The sequence below is a fragment of the Scyliorhinus torazame genome, chromosome 7, assembly GCF_047496885.1.
Source record: "Scyliorhinus torazame isolate Kashiwa2021f chromosome 7, sScyTor2.1, whole genome shotgun sequence".
Taxonomy (NCBI): Eukaryota; Metazoa; Chordata; class Chondrichthyes; order Carcharhiniformes; family Scyliorhinidae; genus Scyliorhinus; species Scyliorhinus torazame.
Window position 1 is genome coordinate 125025608 of NC_092713.1, and position 21091 is coordinate 125046698.

General features: G+C 38.7%; 2 protein-coding genes across 12 annotated transcripts in view; one reads left to right on the forward strand and one right to left on the reverse strand.

The window, feature by feature from the left end:
- Positions 1–15045: 15045 nt before the first annotated feature.
- Positions 15046–21091, reverse strand: part of nek7 (NIMA-related kinase 7) — a 353502-nt gene continuing 347456 nt past the window's right edge. For all 9 annotated transcript variants that reach the window (XM_072511457.1, XM_072511456.1, XM_072511450.1 and 6 more), the window contains one exon: positions 15046–19277. In XM_072511457.1, coding sequence (XP_072367558.1) covers positions 19167–19277 — 111 coding nt within the window. In that variant the 3' untranslated portion in view covers positions 15046–19166. The remainder of the gene's footprint in view (positions 19278–21091) is intronic.
- LOC140426546 (uncharacterized) overlaps positions 18162–21091 on the forward strand; it is a 205907-nt gene continuing 202977 nt past the window's right edge. For all 3 annotated transcript variants that reach the window (XM_072511459.1, XM_072511461.1, XM_072511460.1), the window contains exon 1: positions 18162–18300. In XM_072511459.1, the coding sequence (XP_072367560.1) occupies positions 18259–18300 (42 nt within the window). In that variant the 5' untranslated portion in view covers positions 18162–18258. The remainder of the gene's footprint in view (positions 18301–21091) is intronic.

Sequence of the window (21091 nt, forward strand, 5' to 3'; positions counted from 1 at the left end):
CTAATCACCCCAAACGTATGCGGGCTGCAGGCGGTGAGCAATATGACCACCTGGCGCTCGTTTTCGGTGATATTGTTTGCCCGGAAATAGTAACCCATCCGTTGTGCATACTGGTTCCAGCTTTCCAGCGCAGCATCAAAAACATCCAACCATCCGTATAGAGGCATGGTATAATAGAAAACAACTTCAAACCTGTATCCAACAAAAATCCAGGGAGGTGGCTTTAGCAGTGTAGACAGCTAGTCACTTTAACCCTCGTCGCCAGTTTTGTGAGGGCCACGAAGAATCCAGCACAAGTTTCAAGGATACAAAGAAATAACATTTATTTACAATAACATATATATACACAACCGCAGCAACCTCACTTGCTGCTTACTCCTTCCTGCTGGTTCCAAACTGGCCAGCTTTATTTATACAGGGGGTCTGCTAATGATTTCTCCATCCCCCTCATTGGGGAAGCTCATACTCCCACAGGATTGTGGGATTGTCATTAGTCCCCAGCCAATGGTAAGCAGGCAGGTTATAACAAAACCTTTCCAAGATTTTGCCCACAACAGAAGTAAGGCTCACTGGTCTATAGTTACCAGGGTTGTCTCTACTCCCCTTCTTGAACAAGGGGACATTTGCTATCCTCCAGTCTTCTGGCACTATTCCTGTAGACAGAGATGACTTAAAGATCAAAGCCAAAGGCTCAGCAATCTCCTCCCTAGCTTCCCAAAGAATCCTAGGATAAATCCCATCCGGCCCTATCTATTTTCACACTTTGCAGAATTGCTAACACCTCCTCCTTATGAACCTCAAGCCCTTCTAGTCTAGTAGCCTGAATCTCAGTATTCTCCTCGACAACATTGTCTTTTTCCTGTGTGAATACTGATGAAAAATATTCATTTAGCACCTCTCCTATCTCCTTGGACTCCAAGCACAACTTCCCACTACTGTCCTTGACTGGCCCTACTCTTACCCTAGTCATTCGTTTATTCCTGACATATCTATAGAAAGCTTTAGGGTTATCCTTGATCCTACCTGTCAAAGACCTTTCATGTCCCCTCCTGGCTCTTCTTAGCTCTCTCGTTAGGTCCTTCCTAGCTAACTTGTAACTCTCGAACGCCCTAACTGAATCTTCATGTCTCATCGTTACATAAGCCTCCTTCTTCCTCTTGACAAGTGTTTTGACTGCTTTAGTAAACCACGGTTCCCTTGCTCGACCACTTCCTTCCTGCCTGACAGGTACATACTTATCAAGGACACTCAGTAGCTGTTCCTTGAACAAAACAAGCTCCACATTTCCATTGTGCCCATCCCCTGCAGTTTTCCTCTCCATCCGATGCATCCTAAGTCTTGCCTCATCGCATCATAATTGCCTTTCCCCCAGATATAACTCTTGCCCTGCAGTATATTCCTATCCCTTTCCATCACTAAAGTAAACGTAATCGAATTGTGGTCACTATCACCAAAGTGCTCACCTACCTCCAAATCTAACACCTGTCCCGGTTCATTACCCAGTACCAAATCCAATATGGCCTCGTCTCTCTACAGACTGTGGCAGGAAACCCTCCTGCACACATTGGACAAAAACAGATCCATCTAAAGTACTCGAACTATAGCGTTTCCAGTCAATATTTGGAAAGTTAAAGTCCCCCATAACAACTACCCTGTTGCTTTCGCTTCTATCCAGAATTATCTTTGCAATCCTTTCCTCAACATCTCGGGAACCTTTCGGAGGCCTATAGAAAACCCCTAACAGGGTAACCTCTCCTTTCCTGTTTCTAACCTCAGCCAATACTACCTCAGTAGACGAGTGCTCATCAAACATCCTTTCTGCCACCGTAATACTGTCCTTGACTAACAATGCCACCCCTCCCCCTCTTTTACCACCTTCCCTGAGCTTACTGAAATATCTAAACCCCGGCACCTGCAACAACCATTCCTGTCCCTGCTCTATCCATGTCTCCGAAATGGCCACAACATCAAAGTCTCAGGTACCAACCCATGCCGCAAGTTCACCCACCTTATTCCGGATGCTCCTGGCATTGAAGGAGCCATACTTTAAACCACCTTCCTGCCTGCCAGTACACTCCTGCAACTTTGAAACCTTACTCATGACCACACTACTCTCAACCTCCTGTATACTGGAGCTACAATTCAGGTTCCCAAGCCCATTCACGTATTTTGTTTCTCTCTTACACATCTTCAATCCCTTACACTATCTTCAATCCCTTACACCATGTTACTTCAGCTATTTAACCAGCTCCCACCAATATTTACCCATCCTGTCCCCATTTTTATTAAATACTGAAACTACGTACATTCCCCAAAGCACAAATTGTACATATTTGTTGACAGAATCATAGAATGGCTTTTTTTATTCGTTCGTGCGTTATGAGAGTTGCTGGCTATGGCAGTATATATTATCCATCCCTAATTGCCCTCTAGAAGGTGAAGATGAGCTGCTTTCATGAACAGCTGTATCACCATCCATTCTAGATTCTAATGCCATTGAAATGGAGAGATGAAATCGGTCTGCAAAGGCTCAAGAGGAACAATTGCCTTGTAGGAATATGAATAGGGTCCAGCCCCTACCCCATTAGTAAAGCATACAGACAATCATCTGGCAGCTAGGTGGATCCACACCATTAGATGCAATCACTTGGACAATGGAACTCTGGCTATGAAAGTAATGTGCCCAGATGCAAATTAATCATGCAAACCAGGCAACTCAAATCCACTAGTCATCACCCTATTTGTGTCACTGGGCAGTTAGACCGAGGGTCACATGGCAAGCTAGCTAACCCTTTGTGTGTTTAAGCATCTGCTTTTTCTGCAGACCAACACAAGCAAATGAGGCACTGGAGAAGCAATATCCCTGTGTTAGTCTCCCTCTCTCTCTACATTTTTCTACTTGTTCAAACCCTGTTTGCTGTTTGACTATTAATTTGCCAAAGACAGATTTTAATAAAAATAACTCCACTCAGCAGCTGCTGTCTCTGGAAGAGATAAATCAACCATCAATATCTTCACCGTTTCAACGTCAAACCCAGAAGGACCACTGCGTTCAGCCGAAGCCAGACAATTCATAAATCTTCAAGAAATGTAAAACCTTTAACTTTACCAGACTTTAAATTGCTTAATCTATCCTCCACTCTGTAATCTGTTTGCGTGAGTTCAAACCTCAAATGTGTATGAAAGTAGGGACAATACTTGTATTATTTTACTTAGTCTGGGTTAAGTACTAGAAATACTATTCTCTCTTCTTTAAAAAAAAACTCAAGGAAACCTATCCACGTGCATCGTTGTCAAGGCAGCTAAACAATTACATACACCCTTTTTCAATAAAAATAAACAAATCCTGTTATAGACTAATCAGGATTGAGTAAATAGGGAAGCCACCCTACCTCCCCTACCTGCTTGTAACATAATGTATCCACGTAAATTAAGTCCCTCGTCCTGGGAACCATTCTTGCAAATCCTTTCTGTACTTTTTCTAATATGTCCACATCCTTCCTAAAACTGGACATAATGGGTTGGATTTAATGAAGTCCATCATGGTGGAGAACATGGTAGCCAGACCCACTTAATTGTGTGAGGGGCTCCAAATCTGTCTCCTTGTGGTTCCCAAGAGGGAACAACACGAGATACATTCTGGTCAAAAGCTTCCTCCGCAAGGAAACAATGACGCACCCCCAGATACCAGGACACTAGTTAGTAGAACTGCTGGCCGCGGGCAACCTCGGGAAGGGAAACTGTGTGCACTTATACGGGCGACTGTTGGAGGAAGCACGCTCCCCCAGACGAAACAAGGAAAACATGTGAGGGGAACTATGCATAGAGATAGGGGAGGACTCTGGATCGAATCACTACACAGGATGAACTTCACCTCAACGTGCACAGGGCTGAGCCCAACTCACTTAAAGGTGATGAACAGAGCGCACCTCACCAGAGCGTGAATGAGTGGGTTCATTCCGGAGGTGGAGGCCAAAGGTGCACAGTACCAGGGAGGCCCGGCCAACCACACCCACATGTTCTGGGCTTGGCCCAGGCTTGTCGGGTGCTGGACGACCTTCTTTGAGGCAATGTCCAAGGTTATGGGTGAGGGTGGAGCCTTGCTCAAAAGTGGCAATCTTCGGGGTTTCAGATCAGCCAGAACTCTTCATGGGGAGGGAGGTCGATGCCCTAGCCTTTGTCTCCCTGATCGTCCACCGGAGAATCCTGCTCAGTTGGCGATCGCTACCCAAAGCTGCAGACTGCTTGTCTGACCTGGCGGAATTTCTTAGGCTGGAGAAAATTTAAAAATTGCCATCCGGGGGTCGGGAGGCGGCTTCCACAGGACGTATAAGCCGTATACCAACTTGTTCCTAGACCTGTTTGTAGCCAGCAACGAGTAGAGTGGGGGGATGGGAAGGTGGGGAAGGAATGCAAAGAGAACGAGAGGGATAAGGGACAAAGCCACAGGGGACCCATCCGAAGGCAAGCGGATGCCCAAACTAAACTGTAAGTGGACACTTGTAAATATGTACTCTAGCCACATTGGGGATTGTAACATATGTATGCCGGCTAAAAGGGGATCACGACCACAACAGGAGGGAAGATAAGTGCCTATAAATATGTGTTGATTTCGTTTTTTCTTTTTCATTTTCCTTTTTTGTAATGTGTAACTTTTGAATTGTTAAATACAAGATGTGAAAATCCAATATTTTCTTTTTTCAAATAAAACAGTCAGCATCTTAGGCTTTATTAGTAGAGGTATAGAGTTGAAAAGCAAGGAAGTGATGTTAATTCTGTAAAAAAAACATTGATTTGGCCTTAACTGGAGTATTGTGCCCAGTTCCAGGCACTGCATTTTAGGAAATATGTGAAGGCATTAGAGTGTGGAAAAAAGATTCATGAGAATGATCCCAACGATGTGGAAAAAAGATTCACGAGAATGAACCCAACGATGTGGAAAAAAGATTCACGAGAATGATCCCAACGATATGGAAAAAAGATTCACGAGAATGATCCCAACGATGTGGAAAAAAGATTCACGAGAATGAACCCAACGACGTGGAAAAAAGATTCACGAGAATGAACGCAACGACAAGAAACTTTAGTTACATAGATAGATTGGGGAAAGCACAACTTTGTTCCTTGAAGAGGAGACTTGATGGAGGCATTCAAAATCATAAGCCATCTGGATGGGGCAGATAGGGAACAAGTTTTCCCATTGTTGGAAGGATCGAGAATAAAGGGGCACAGATATAAGGACAAAGAAACAATTGTGGCATGAGGGAAAACTTTTACACAGCAAGTGGTTGGGGTCCGAAATGCACTGCCTGAGGGTGTGAAAGAGACATGTTCAATCGAAGCATTCAGGAGGGAATTGGATTGTGAAAAGCTTAAAAACATGCATGGCTATAGGGAGAAGATGCAGCAATGATGTGCTGAATGGCTTGCTTCTGTGCTGTAACAATTCTGTAGTTCTCGGATCTATGTCAGTTCAGCTCATTATTGAACCAATTGGCACAAATTATATAAACCCACCAGGGATTACATGCAAGTGATATGGGGCAGGATATATGTCCCCAGGGTGCTGAATCCCAATGTATTTTTAAAAGGTAAAAGGCGGAGATAATGCTTAAGAAGTGACTATTTAACTCAGATCATGACTGCACAATCAAAGACACAAATATAAAATTTGTAAATCGCAGGATAAGTTTAGAGATTTAAAGCATTTATTTTTCCTCAGGCCAGTTAGTATTTGGCACAAATTGCCATCTAGAACGAGTTATGCTTACATGTAGGAAAACTCACTGTTGGCAAGGTGCGGGCTTTAGCGAATCAGAGATTTCTAGATTGGCACTCGCACGACAAGGAAAGAAATAACTGTAAAAATAATCATAAATTGTAAAGAAATGCACTGGACGTAATTAAAGGCTATAATTCAATCTCACTTTTAAGCCACTTGTGCATAATGTATAGAGTCATGAAGAGAGTCAATGTTTCTTTGCCTATCTGAACCTGCCATAATTATGTAGGCCCCCATCAAATCTCCCCTCAACCTCCTTTGCTTAAAGGAGAATAATCCTCCATTCTCCAATTTAATCTTGCCAAAAAAATCCCTCATCCCTGGAACCATTCTGGTAAATCTCCTCTGAAACCTCGCAAGGACTCTTACATCCTTCTGACAAGTGTAGTGATCTGAAATGGACAATACTCTAACTAGAGCTTTAGAAAAATATTGCTTAAATTCACTGCTTTTGTATTCGATACCTCTACTAATGAAGTCCAAGAACCCAAGTGCTTTTCTTATTGCTTTCTCAATACATCCCATCACATTAACCCTGAATTGAATCACTGCCATCAGGCTAGGTCAATATGTAGCAGTGATTTCCATCTTACAAGTTTCTGGGTTTCAGGATCTTGCTATTTGTTGTTTAGCTTCAAGACTTATCTGTGTAATCAAGACTGAATCCAAACATCTTTCCACTAAATTCACCTCAACCTCTTTCAAATTCCACCAGTGGTGCAGGGAATGGTGGAAGTGACAAAGCCGAAGGTACCTGCAAGCTAATTACCAGGTGACACCAGATGTTACAAACAAAAACACATTGGAATGAAGGCACCATTGTGTTCTGCACTCTTGCCACAGCCAATCATGTCACGCTTCGCTCTCTCTCTTTTTTAAATGTAGCATTTCTATCATCTAATCGTGATTTATACCATGATATCACCGTGATGCAAAGTGAAGAAGGTAGGACCCAAGAACAACCTCAGCTGGTACGCGGAATTAACCCATGTTTTTCAGCAGCACATTCTAGCCATCCAAGTTAACCAATGCCCAATCATGCTTGCCAATAGGAAACAACGAAATCAGAAGTGAAGTTAATCTCTGCAGACAAGAACAATAAGATGCCATACACTTGGATCCTCAACATCACTTTGAGTTCTCAATATCAGCCCCGTTAGGGAAGAACAGAGTAGAAAGTGTAAGGACAGGAAACTGGCTGGAAGAGTTGTTAAGCACGGGTGTGGTATACTTGGTGGCCACTTCATGGCGGTATCAGTGGAGCTCTGGTAGCAAGCGACCAAGTATATGATGCAAGCATTTAAGGGGAAACGCAATAAAACATCTGTATCTCTAATACATTAACAATCATTTATTTCAATTACTTGCCATCTCTAAAATTTTACTTGCTGTTGTCATATTTTAATAACAATCATGACACTTGGGAGCACAGAAAGCCATTCTGTCCATCACACCTGTGCTGGCTAAGCAGTCATGTTTAGTTCCACATCTTCACCTCTTGTATATAAACGTTCCTCATCCCCAAGTACTATCCAATTCACTTTTAAAATTATTTATGGGGTCAGCATCTATCACCTGTTCAGGTAGAGGATCCCAGATCCCAAGAACTCCTAGTGACATTCTCCCCCTCTTGTTGATGGTTTGTTTTTTTGCTTTCATCTCAAGTTCACTGTTAGCTTGATTGATTTCCCAAATTCCTAATACCATAAGAACTTCGAATCATCTTGGAAACCTCTGTTCGGCCACCTTTTCACCACATCCCAGGCGAACAGCCCTAACTTTTCCAACCTCTCCTCACCACTGAACTTCCTCAGCTCTGGTAAATCTCCTCTCCACTCTTTCTAATGCCTTTACATCTTTCCTGACGTACGATTCCTAGATCTGCCAACAATATCCTATCTGAAACCTATACAGAGATTTATACAAATTCTAGCATGACCTCTTTACTTCTATGTTGTATCCCACTATTTGTAAACCATAAGTAATCCAAATGCTCTTTCAACCACCTTATGAACTTGTCCTGCCACCTTTACAAATTGATGTACAAGGACATGAAGACATCTCTGCTCATATACACTTTTCTAAATTGTGCTAGTTTTGCCATTAGTCTTTCCATATTAGCCCTCCCAAGTTCATCACTTCACACTTCTCCACACTGAACTCCTTCGGCCAAGGTTCATCCCATTTCACTATCCTGTCTAAACCATCCTGAAGCCAATCACTATGCTCATCATTATTTACGACTTTGATAAGTTTTATCTCATTGGCAAACTGTATAATGCTGCTCCCTCCACAAAAATTTGGGTCATTTGCAATTTCTATATGGAGTACTAGACCCAAAACTGACCCTTGGGAATGTCACTGCAAACCACCTCCTAGTCTGAAAAACATCCATCCACCACTGATATTTGTTTAATGTCACTGATTAAATTTTATATCCAAGCTGTAGTGCCATTTTCCCCTCAATTCCATGGGCTTCTAGCTTAAGCAATTGTGTGGCATGTGATCAGAAGCCTTCTGAAAATCGTTTTATAAAAATCTACTGCACCATTTTGATCAACTTTTATCTATAAATTCATACCACAATATTTTTAACAACAGAAACTGCCTCTGTAGTCTTACCATAAGGACGCACACCTGCCAACAATGGCACCATTGAGCTTCAATCCAGGTCCCCAACTCCTCCGCCTGTACTACAGGAAAATCATGATGCTCAAATCATCTTGTCAATTTTTATTCCACACCTATGATTTAATTATGAATAAAAATAAAACATTACTTTATTTTATGAATAAAGTATATTTTTGCAAAAAGAAAATAAACTTGTAGGTGCTGATGTTCCTATGCAACTGCTGCCATTGTTCTTCTAGGTAGTGGTGTCACAGGTTTGTATATAACTTGTATTGACCACAATGAGCTGCAGTATATGAATAGATAAGCTGATATACAAAGTGGCAGTGGCATTAGGAGAGAGGCTTCACAGCACTCCCACATCACTGCAGACAACTGGTTACAGAAATTCCCATTTTAAAGGTTTAAATGTAGTTGGATGTTGAAAGAAGGAAAATGGACAGAAACTGGAAGCATACACAACATTTAAAAGTATAAATCATCTAAAAGGTCAGTTGAGGGCCAGTTTCATTTATCCAAAACTGGGGCAGGGGAGGAACATGTTTCATAATGGGGCCACAAGAAGCATGGATTACATGCATCACTGGGACACATGAGGATAATACATTTATATATATATATATATGTATATATATATATATATATATATAATTATATATATTTACATAATATACATATTGGCAAAGTTATTGACCGCACAAAGCCCTGGATAAGGTCGTTCCAGGTATCACTGGAATAAATAAATCTCACCTTGCACACCAATGCATTTTTCCCATAAAGGTGCATTTTATGATATTCATCTACAACAATGTCAGTTGTGAGCAATAAAGTAAACACTGGGTCTTTTGGGAGGTAGTACATGGACACAATAAAAAAAGCTGAATGAAATGGGCATGAGAAAATTTCAGTTAAACCAATTTAGGATTACTTGCACTCTTAATGTCAGAAGAAAAATATCTAAACTAGGCATGAGAGATTCAAAGCATGATTGATTATTAACTTGAGTTTACCTGTGGGCATCAAAAAACTCTTTCTGCTTTGCGACAATGTAAATTATAATCATGGTTTCTATGATGAAAATCTCTTCTTGAGTTATAAAGAATAATATTGGTATCCAAACATAAATCATTTGCAAAGTTAAACATAGTTGAAGTACTGGATTTTACTTTGTATGTCAATCAAGTCATTTGAATGACCTTAAGACTGACAAGTCCTCAGGTCCTGATGGCCTATATTCTACGTATTTAAATAAACACTCGGCCTTTTGGGGGGTAGAAACAAGTGGCCGCAGAGATAGGACAGGAGCTTGTTATAATTTTCCAACATTCCTTAGATTCTAGAAGGGCCCCTGGGGATTGTAAAATAGCAAATGTAACATTTTTATTCCAGAAAGGAGGGAGATAGAAAGCTGAAAACTATAGGCCAGTTAGCATTCCCTGTGTCATAGGGAAATTGCTAGAATCCACTATTAAGGCCATTATAGCAGGATATTTCCAAAATTATAATGAGACCGGGCAGAGTCAAGTTGGTTTTGTGAAGGGGAAATTTGTTTAACTAATTTATTCAGAGTTCTTTGAGGAAGTAACAAGCAAGGTGGATAAAGGGGAACATGTAGAACTGGTGTAGTTGGATAGCTGAAAAGCATCTGATAAGGTTACTTCATAAGAGCTTATACTGTAGGTGATATGGATAAATGATTGGTTAGCTAACAGCAAGGAAAAAAATGAGTCTTTTTCAGTATGACAAACTGTAACTAGTGGAAAATCACAGGGATCAGTGCGGAGACCTAAACTACTTACCATCTACATTAGTTGGTCAGATGAAGGGACTGAACGTATGGTAACTAGATTTGCCGACGACACCAAGATAGTTAGGAAGAAATTTGATAAGAGATAAAAGAGTCTGCAAAGGAACATAGATAGGCTGTGAGTGATCAAACATTTGGCACATGGGAGTATAATGTGGGAAAATGTGAACTTTTTAAAGCAATGTTCTATTTAGATGGAGATTGCAGAATTCAGTGGTACAGACGGATCTAGGTGTCCTTGTACATGAATTACAAAAGCAAATGGAATTTTTGTATTTGTTGCAAGGGGAATTGAATATAAAAATAGGCACATTTTACTGCAGCTGTACAGGCCCTTGGTGAAACCACATCTGGAGTAATGCCTAGTTTTGGTCTCATTTGAAAAACAATATTATTCCATTGGAAGCAGTTTAGAGAAGGTTCACAAGACTCATTCCTGGGCTAAAGAACTTATTGGATGAAGAAAAGTTGAACAGGTTGGGACTATGCCCATTGGGGTTCAGAAGAATAAGAGGTGACATATAAGATCCTGAAAAGACTGGAGGTGGATATCGGGAGGCTGCTTCCACTTGTGAGGGACATGAAAGCTGGGCATCACAGTTTAGGAATAAGCAATTCCCTTTAAGATGGAGATGAGAACTGTTTTTTCTCAGGTTGTTAGACTGAGAATTCCCTTCCCCAGAAGGCAGTGGAGGCGGATTCATTGAATTTATTCAAAGTTGCATAAGACTTTTGCAGGCAAGGTAGTTGAGGACTAGGGGGGGGGGGGGGGGGGGCAGTCAGGAAGTGCAGCTGAGATCACAATCAGATCAGTCATGTTCTTATTGAAAGGTGGAGCACGTTAGAAGGGCTGACTGACCAACTCCTGCTGCTATATCCTACAAGTGGACACTGAGCCAAGAACAAGATATTAGGAGAATTTTAAAAAAACTAATTACACACACAATGAAGGCACAGAGAACAAATTCCAGGGTGTAGAACCGAGATGTTGTTAAGGGAGTGGGATTACACAAGAGACCAGAGGAACGGAGAATTCTTGGAGGTGATTGTACGATTGTAGGAAGTTACCAATATGGGGAGATGCAAGACCAGGAACCATTTTAAATTTGAGGAGCGGAGGGCCCATGCAGATCTGCAAGGACAGGGATGGTAAGTGATCAGGAATTGGTGCTGGATAAGGAAACAGTACAATGAGTTGAATTTGGAGAACGGAAGATTTGCCAGGACAGTATTAAAAGGATCAAATTTGCAGGTGCAAAGGCATGGATGGGGCTGACCATTGTGTCGTATTAAAGCAGTGACGGCTTCCTCGTCATGACAAATCTGTCAGGAGTAGAGTCGTGGACTAGAAGAGGCTCAGGCAGGTACGGTTTGAGTTTTTTTTTTAAAGCTTCTTTTTGTAGTCTGGGAATGTTCCTCCATGTCAATCCCTGGGCTTCCATCCCCTAATTGCATCTAAAGTACTCCTCCCGTACCTTATAGCCAGGGCAAAATTAACCAACAGAATTCCTACTCCCAACTCCCACAAAGTAGCACACGTGGTCAGGTTCAGACAGCGGTGAAAGTTAATTTACACAGTAATTGTTAATTATTCCTGAATTTCTGCGGAGTGGCGCAGTCGGATTACTTTCTTCCCGCAAAATTATTCCAATCCTTTCTCGCCTGGCCTCCAACTCAGGCCGGGTAAGAACTGTGATGTACTGCGCGTTCCTCAAGCCCTTCTGTCGAGGGCTGCAGTTTGACGCGGGCTACGACCCCTTTTTTACAGCATTACCAGGTAGGTTTAAAGATCGAAGTCATATTCAAGTTAAGGAGAAGTAGGATTTTATGGCACATCGGAAGGATGGGCGGGGGGTGTCGGTCAATCCAATCGTTACTAAGAACCAACCAGTGGTTTTGATAGTTTGGAGTCTCCATTGCTGCATGACGGTCGGAACCATCTTAAATCCTCAATTTAAGTTCCATTTATGGATCATTCCAAGTGCAAGACAATTGCCCATCAGACATTTGCACTTCATCCTTGCCTGGGAACTTCGGAGGGAGGGGGTGGGTCCAATCCTCAGAAACCCTGGAGTGCGGAATTTATGGGCCATTAATAAAGCCTATCTATTAACATCTTCCACATCCCTAGATTCCTTAAGTGGAGTGGACTGCCTGCTTTCAGGCTCGTGGACATTGCACCCACCCCACCTGCATTGATAAGAAGCATAAAGGTACAATGCAGTAGGATTTAACCAAAACAAACGTCAGACCAAAATTGCCTTAAAACACGCAACCAGAATTTGTACAAATCCAAACCTCTCTTTGCAATACACAACCATCTCCTGAACTGCCAGAAAATTTGAATGGGAAACCTTTAATTTAACGCAAAACATTCTCAAGTATCTAGCTCTACGTTTAAATTACAGGTTTAATTTAGGAATGTTTTTCGACTTCTCGAGCAGAAGGCAGGAACTGCATGAGATCCTGGACATTATCACAAGGTAATTACAAATGCAGGTTTCGGCCCCTCTTAATTCATCCAACCTGAAGCACCAAGAGTCCCACATTGCAGCATCCAATTGCCTTATAATTCTAGGGCTTTGTCACTGTCGTCATTCTATGCAAGTGCTCATTTCATGCGTTGATCACTTGTATGGAGCAGTTCAGATAATTTAATTTTTTTTATTTATAGTCATTTTAAACTTTGACCCTAATTCTACTCTTACAATTTACTTCAAAGTAAATATTCTGCATTTTAGCTTTTCGATACCGTTCGTCATCAAATATATAGTTACTTGCTGCAGGAAATTGCTACGTCTGAACAATTCTTAACTGAGCATTCAATGCCTGAAAAACATCATTACATTAGAAAGGTTAATAAAGAACTTGCATTTATAAGTCGTAGAGGAGGAAACAGCAGTTAATTTGTACACAGCAAGATTCCACAATGTGAGTGACTTTTTTTTTAAAAATGGTTTTGACTGAGTGATAAATATCGGTCGGGGATATTTCCTGCTCTTTGTTGAAGTGATACCATGCTCTTTGTTGAAGTGATACCATGGGATCTTTTATGGCTACCAGAGGGGCAGACTGGACCCAGGTTCAATGTGTCATTCAAAATACACCATCTTCAATGATACAGCATCCCTCAGTACTGCATTGGAGTGCCAGCCTGGATTTTGTGCTCAAGTCTCTGTATTTTAACTTGTATTAAGAATCATGACTCTTGATTTTCTACATTTTACTAGTAACAAATTGTCATATCATGTGATACAAAGGGAACTATTACCAGCTGTTAAAGTGGGACAGTCGGTATTTTGGGGTTACAACAGTGCCACAACAGCTACATTCCATATACATCACTGGTATCATCGACAAGTGACTAGTCTGTGATCAGAACAGACCTTTTCTTCTGGTGTTCTGCGACAAAACCAAAATAAAAATGGCTTGCAAAACACTTCTAGTGGTGATTAAATCACTTACTCCTTTTGAAGAAGTAAGCAGAAAGAAAACACCCAACTTCCAACTTATTTTTATTGAATTGAAACAACAGAACTGCTAGCACAAGTAGTAGTTACAAGTAAAATAGAGACTTGAGCATAAAGCCCAGGCTGGCACTCCAATGCAGTACTGAGGTATGCTGCACTATTAAAGATGGTGTCTTTTCCATGAACCTGGGTCCAGTCTGCCCTCTGGTAGCCATAAAAGATCCCATGGCATTATTTCAATGCCATGGATGTAGGAAATTCTCCCGACTAATATTTACTGCCCAGCTAGTACATGTTACAGCTAAGTGTCATTTGTTGTGGATAAAATGTTATTTGGAGTTCGGTTTCTTTTTTATAAAGTTACCTTGATGGTTCAGTTGTGCCATATTTATTTCAAAGCAAAAACAATCAGCCTGACTAAACAATGCTGAAATGTAGAATATGCAATTTTAAATATGAAGCACTGGTATATAAAATCAAAATATTCAAAAATATATTTTAGGATGCATATGCATGGTTTGTAAGCACTGGTATATAAAATCAAAATATTCAAAAATATGTTTTAGGATGCATCTGCATGGTTTGTATATATGCAGCCAGAAACAAAAGAAAACAATGATTTCATTTTTAGCCTGACATTTCTCTTTGGATGGTGAAGTTGTGCAAGTGTAATTAAACTATTCAACCACAAGGTGGCATGAAGATAGAATAACTATTGGAACGTCTTTGGGAGAGAACTGTTTGGATTTAACAAAGCAGAAATACAATGCTAATAAATTAACCTTTCAAACATTCAGAAAAATAAACTTGCTGAAACACTAAATGATTTCAGTAAAACCTGGATTTCAGGCCATATAATTTAATATTCAAATTTCACAAAATAATCAAATGTATTTAATGTGTGTGCGAATAATATATTTTAAATGATTCATCAGAAACAATTATTCTTATGCTTAAATGCTAGTCTTTAGAACAACAAAAAATCTGCAACAACACCATTCTTTAGATGTTAATACCTCCTTTCGAAGAACAAGGTCAATGGAGCTGTAAAATTACAATTTGTATGACGCAAATTAATAAGTTCATGTGGAAAATGTTTCTGTATGTACATATGTGTACTGTGTCTCAGCCAACAGTGGTAGTTCTAGTCAAATATAGGAAAGCATAACTTTATGTTGAATACACTGAAAAGAAGGGCAACTGTTTGCATGTTGACAGGTGACTCTTCAACATAGACACTCTGTCTCCTCAGTAAGCTTTATTATCCATGTATGTACTGTTCAACTGCTTTCTGCATGCAGAGCTCATTATTTTAATCAGCATTGCTGAAGTAATAAAATATGAGACCATGCAGCTTTAACAAAATCAAGAAATTAAAATTGTTTTTAATTCTTACAAGGTGCATCACTTTGTACTTGAACATTTCTCAAAACGAAAACAAAGGTTTTGCTTATATTGGCAAACATTCTTGAAATAGTATACTTATGCAAATATGAAAATGCAATGTAATCATTTTAATAATTTGTATATATTTACATTTTACATCACAGCAAACCACATACCATGTTTAAATTAACAGTCCTAAACAATATTAACAATTCTACAGATTTTCATAATTAGGAAGGATTTTGAAAAGAAAACTCAAACTTTATGGATCACTATCTTGCGCATACTGATTTGTAAGGGATGAATTCTGCTCCCCACAGACAGAAATAAAGAGGCCAACAGCGAACATGTCAGAAATGGTGGATAGAAATATTTCATGTTTTGGATGCAGATAATCACAAACAAGTATTACAATTTTAAACTTAGATTGACATAATTAACTATGCTACAAATCTAGAAGTCAATCTTTTAGACTTCATCAATTAAATTTCATTATAATCATTTGACATATTATCGAGATTTTTTCTTGTGTTAATAAATTTTAAACAATTCAGGAGCTAATTCAAACATAATTATCTTGGTACAGCATAGCTGCATATTTAAAAGCAAAATCAGTTAAGAAACATGGCAGCATGTACATTAATTGAAAGGTATATGATGACAATAAAAATATATGAAATTCAGAAATGGAAATGTTAAAAACAGTCTTTATAAAATAGCCATTTCAGAGGATGGGAAATTATCCATTCAGCAATTCAAGAATAAGTCTAACACTACTCAGTTGATAGCCATGTCATCTGCTCCAGCCATTTAAAATACTTAATTTACCTGATCAACAATTATAATCAGAAATTTGACTCAGCAGACATTTCTTGTAACTATGCATTAAGGCAGATTTCAGAAAGCATGTAAATGCTCACTCCAAATATAAAACTTTAACAACATGAATGTCATTAACAGAGGAAAAGTGAACAAAATCATCACCAGGTTTTTATGTCATTACATCTACAAATATGTGCATATGCGCATCTGTGGGAGAGGAAATGGAACAGAAATCTACTGCATTTTGTTAAATTATATCAAAGAAATGGTTACATTCTCGTGTTCTCGTGTCAGAAATACAAAAGCAGACTGATTTTCAGTAAATAAACACAATTTGTAAATTTAATATTAGCAAGTAGCATTTGTCATATTTTGTGTTGAAATAGGATAAATTAAAACAAAAAGCAAAATTTATCTTCCAATCTATCCCATAGTTTTGCAATAAAGTGGCTTTGTTTTCAGAGAACTCATTACACACATTTTGCTAAAATAGCTATTTTTCTGGTTAATGTTTGAAGAATGAATGTGCTCAGGAAGCTTTGGGAATATGTGCAATGGAATCCTTATTACATATTCTTTATCAGCATATATTTAATTACAATTAAATGGAAACATTTGAGCACATCTGCATAATATAAAGGCACATTTTATAGTACTTTGGTTTTCCCCCATAAAATTCCTTCGTAATAGTTGCACAAGGATTTTAAAAAACTGAAAACAATTTAAGATTTGGCTGTATTCGCAATAAATTCCAGGCTGAAAATTAGGATAGGCTTGTTTTTAAATGGCATTTCTTTAAACAAGTTAATTTGCAATAGTGAAAATTATAAATGCTAATGATGATAATTCACCAGAATGGTCAATAATGACACAGAGTGCTTTAAAAATAATTTAAAGATACAGAAATTCTGTGACCAAACATGCGACCATTAAATTAATGCCACAAATGTACAAAGACAATAGGGCAAATTTAACACATTTTCATTTGCTGTTACTGATACAGTACCATATTATACTGTTAATTAGTGTGATATCACTTTATCCTACCCAACACAGCATCTTCTTTGGCTGACATCGTACAATCCCTTCATGGGAATAAGGAATACAATTCAAATCTGCTTTAGTTTAAAATATGGAATAGTCATTTCTGAAGCCTGGAAAGAGGGTGAGGGTTTAGCTAGGACTTCATACAAAATCTCTTTATAAATTAATTTTAAAAATGAAAAGGAATTAAAATGTGCAGTTCCTAGATACATGTTCTACTCAGAATATACATTTTATATTTCTATTTGATACAGGGTAATTTATAAATTATTGAAATTTTTTTCCCTGTTCAGGGAAGAGAATTCTATTTTGGGCCAAAGACAATGAATTAACTTACTCTTGTACTCCTCACCACTCAGTAGTTTTTCAAGATGGCAAATGCTCAATTTTAGAGAGCAGCTAAAAGTAATTTAAATGACTGAATATATTAAACCACCCTCTGCACTTAGATACATCTACATCGGTAAATCAAATTTAAAATGGTCAAGAATCTGTACAATAGAGAATCCATATCACAAATAAGGAACAATTTTCCTTGCCCTATTTCAGATTTTCCTGTTTTGTTTTCACCTCATGTACTTAAAGGTGTTGTGAGTATGGTTCCACAAGCTCTGGCAACTTTCCAGTATCTTACTCAAGTAGCCATTTTTCACGTGTGAACCCAAAAAGCATTCTCACTGCAAATCTTGATCTTGAACAGAAACCTCAACTAACTTTTTCTGCTTACTTCAAAACATCAAGGCCCGTCGTAACACCACACAAAAGCTACCTTTGTTGGGATCAGGCGATTCAACACATCCCCTGGAATCTGTGATCTTACCAGCCTGCACGATTAAGTATCACACCTTGCATCACAATTTAGAATAGCTTTATAACTGACAACTTTGATTCTTCAGCTGTCAAATGTTTTGTACACTCAACATATCCTCTGCATTCCTGTTTCCCACTTGAGTATCCTATTCATTAAAATGTGGACATTTACTTGACATCTTATCAATAAATTAATTTATTAATTGTCTAGCACTGTTGAACTGATCCAAATGCTTTGTCAAAATAGTCTTGTGATGTTTGTAGAAATAGCTTAAAACATTTTTTTCACTTGTTTCAGGTGCACTGAAACCACCAGAACAACTTACTTTAATTAACTGAGAACAGTCACAGGCAAAGTACTGGTGGCAAAGTGCTGGTGCTGCGCGTTGGGGATAAAGAAAATCAGGGACCGACCTTGGTGGGATTTTCCAGTCCCACCTGTGGCCGGAATCGCCATGAGTGGGGCAGAAAATTTGAGGGAGCAGCCAAAGGTCTGTTGACTTTGGATGGAACTTCAGTCATTCAAAGCTGCTCCAGTGCATCTTCAGGTAAACTGACACAGTATTGCAATGGTGGAGGATCATATCTATAGTTCCTGGTAAATCAAAGCTTAAACAAACAAAATAGCTAAATTTCATGGTAACAGAGCATTATTCTGGTTTTCTGTAAACCTTTGAATTCACAAAGGAAAGATATGGTTGAAGAGTAATTGTTCATCATGGTAATATAACATCAACGGTTAACTAAAATTACAGTATTAAAATGTTTTTTTTTCATAAAAACAACAATAAAGGCACCTTTTAGAAATCATAAATGTCACTGAACATTTAATAGTAATTTGGTTAGCATTGTTGTGACTTACAAGGAACATTCAAGCAATTTAGAATTTGGTCCATACAAACCAAATGTTGATTTGCATAACATACCAAAACTTGGTGCAAATTCATACAACGTCACCAAGCAGCTATGGGGTCAACAGAAAATATCACAAAGCTACACGATAGATGTAATAAATGCTATAATTAGGAGCATGAGTTATGTAACAAGGCACAGTAATGTCTAGTCCAATAGGCCTACAGGAAACACATTTGTATACGATTGTAAAAAAACTGCAGGCATGCCAAGTTTATTTTAAAAATATCAAGTGTAAGGACAAAAAGGGAAACGGTATATGAATTAAAACACAGAAGGCTATTGAGAGGATGTAATTATTAAATGCAGTTCAGCATACAGAACCATGTCATTAAGAACTTATTTATTTTGGGTATGGGCAACTTGCATTCCAATTATGCCACCAAATTCTGTACAACTATCCTGAGACACAGAATAACAAAGAATAATGATAGAATATAGAAACACTGCATTTTTATGTTCATATCTTCTGTTTTCTCTTCTTCCTGATGCATGATTTGCTTTAGCTTCCTGAAGAAAGTGCATGCATGCGCTTAGCTACTTCATACACATAGGCAATATCTGGTCTCTTCTCTGGGTCTGGGTTAATGCAGATATTTACTAATTGTCGAAGCTAGAAAACAAAGAAGTTTGTTAAGTCAACAAGAAAATAGCCATAGTCAGGAACAAAGAGGACGTAAAGTGGCTTGTTAATGTGGTAGGTATTGATGGGGAATGGTCTCATTTCCTCATTCTGATAAAAGCATAACTCACAAAATACAGTGCTAAAAATGAGCTGCAGCACCTTTTCAAGAGTGAAATGCAGTTTCCAATCAACCACTACCCACATACATTATCATTAGTGGTCATCAGGCTCAGTTGGAAATGGTAAACAACTAGGCCATTGGTAGATAGTAAACTAGGTGAATCTTTTTTTTAACCTGTCAAACGATGTTTTGCTGCTTAACTAGATGTCTACAGTTTAAATAATTCAGCCCGAGTGCAGTTGGATATAATACAACCATTGGCTGTGATGCAAATAATTGTTTCAAACATCCCATTTCCACTGTTTCGTTGTAAATGTGTTACACAGTGAGAAAAAAATGGCCTGATATCAATGAAAAAACTTGCAATGTTGACCATCAATACTCCTCTAAAACTGAAAACATTTTTTGAGAGTTTGTGCATGTGCAGTCAAATGTGGAAATCCACAAGTTTTAATTTTTAATTCTATGCTTTCCCAGTGTGCTGGACAAGTCCACCAAATAGCAATCAAGTGGAAATTACTGAACTGATGAAAGCTTGTCAGATGCGCTATTTGCCTCGCTGTAAGAACTCTTGAAAAAGTTACATCTTGTTGAGTGAGGTATAACTGGCTTTCTAACAGTGTGCCAAGTACTAATTACTGCAGAACTACCTTGCCATCCAGAAAACCATACACGAGTAGGATGTCAAATTTCTCTGATTCGGATAAAGAAAAATTATATATGTTTTTAAACAATTGATATTTCAGTTACTTTTAATCCCAGGCTAGTGTTCTAATCCATTTATTTTGCTCTCTGAGATTTTTTTTTAATTAAAAGTTAAAATTCAGTACATTTCACTCCCTGGTTTGCTTCTTGAGAATACTTCAATGTGATTGGTTGATTACCCTGCTTGATGACATCACTGTTGCTGGACACCTGGAGATTCCCTGGATTTAGTGCCAGATGCAATTGACACCAGGAAAGGGGAAATCCACTTCATAGAGATCATTAAGTCTTTGTGGGCAATTTTCTTCGGGGTCATTGGTGAATGCTATTGCTTCACCACCGACCGCGAAATCGGAACTATTAGTCACTGGCGGTAAAAACAAATCAAATACATGCAATCCATATTATACGTTAATCACACCCTGTATCCAATGTACTCTTTTTGTTGGACTGTGTGGGTGATTTGTTCAAATAGTTGCTATGTTAGTGAAACATGGCTGCTGCTCTCAGGTTACAGTGATCACCAGAGCTCTGCATCACCACCAATACATTAACAATACTTCATGGCCATTTAGCTCCTGGAAGAGTCTCACATATTTTGAAAATAATCCCTGATCACAAAGAATTGCTACTAGCCATGTTAAGTGCTGTCTGTTAGGATTGGATATCACTTCACATCAATTTGTATTTTCATGTCACAAATTGTTTCAATTCAATCAAAGGGTCATTTTAACATTTCTCTTATTCTACTGTCGTATAATCACCCTAGGGAATTTTCTGAATTTCTTTTCAGAAATATTGGATTTAAAAATGCGCATTTCCAAAAGCTGTATAGAATGTTTAGTAGTCTTGCCACCTCTGGAACTACACAGCAAATAAAAACTGACGCAAACGATTACCATAATCAATTTCTTTTTAAAAAGTCAAATGTCCAACCTAAGAAATAAAATGTTGAAAAAAATTATTAACTTCAACA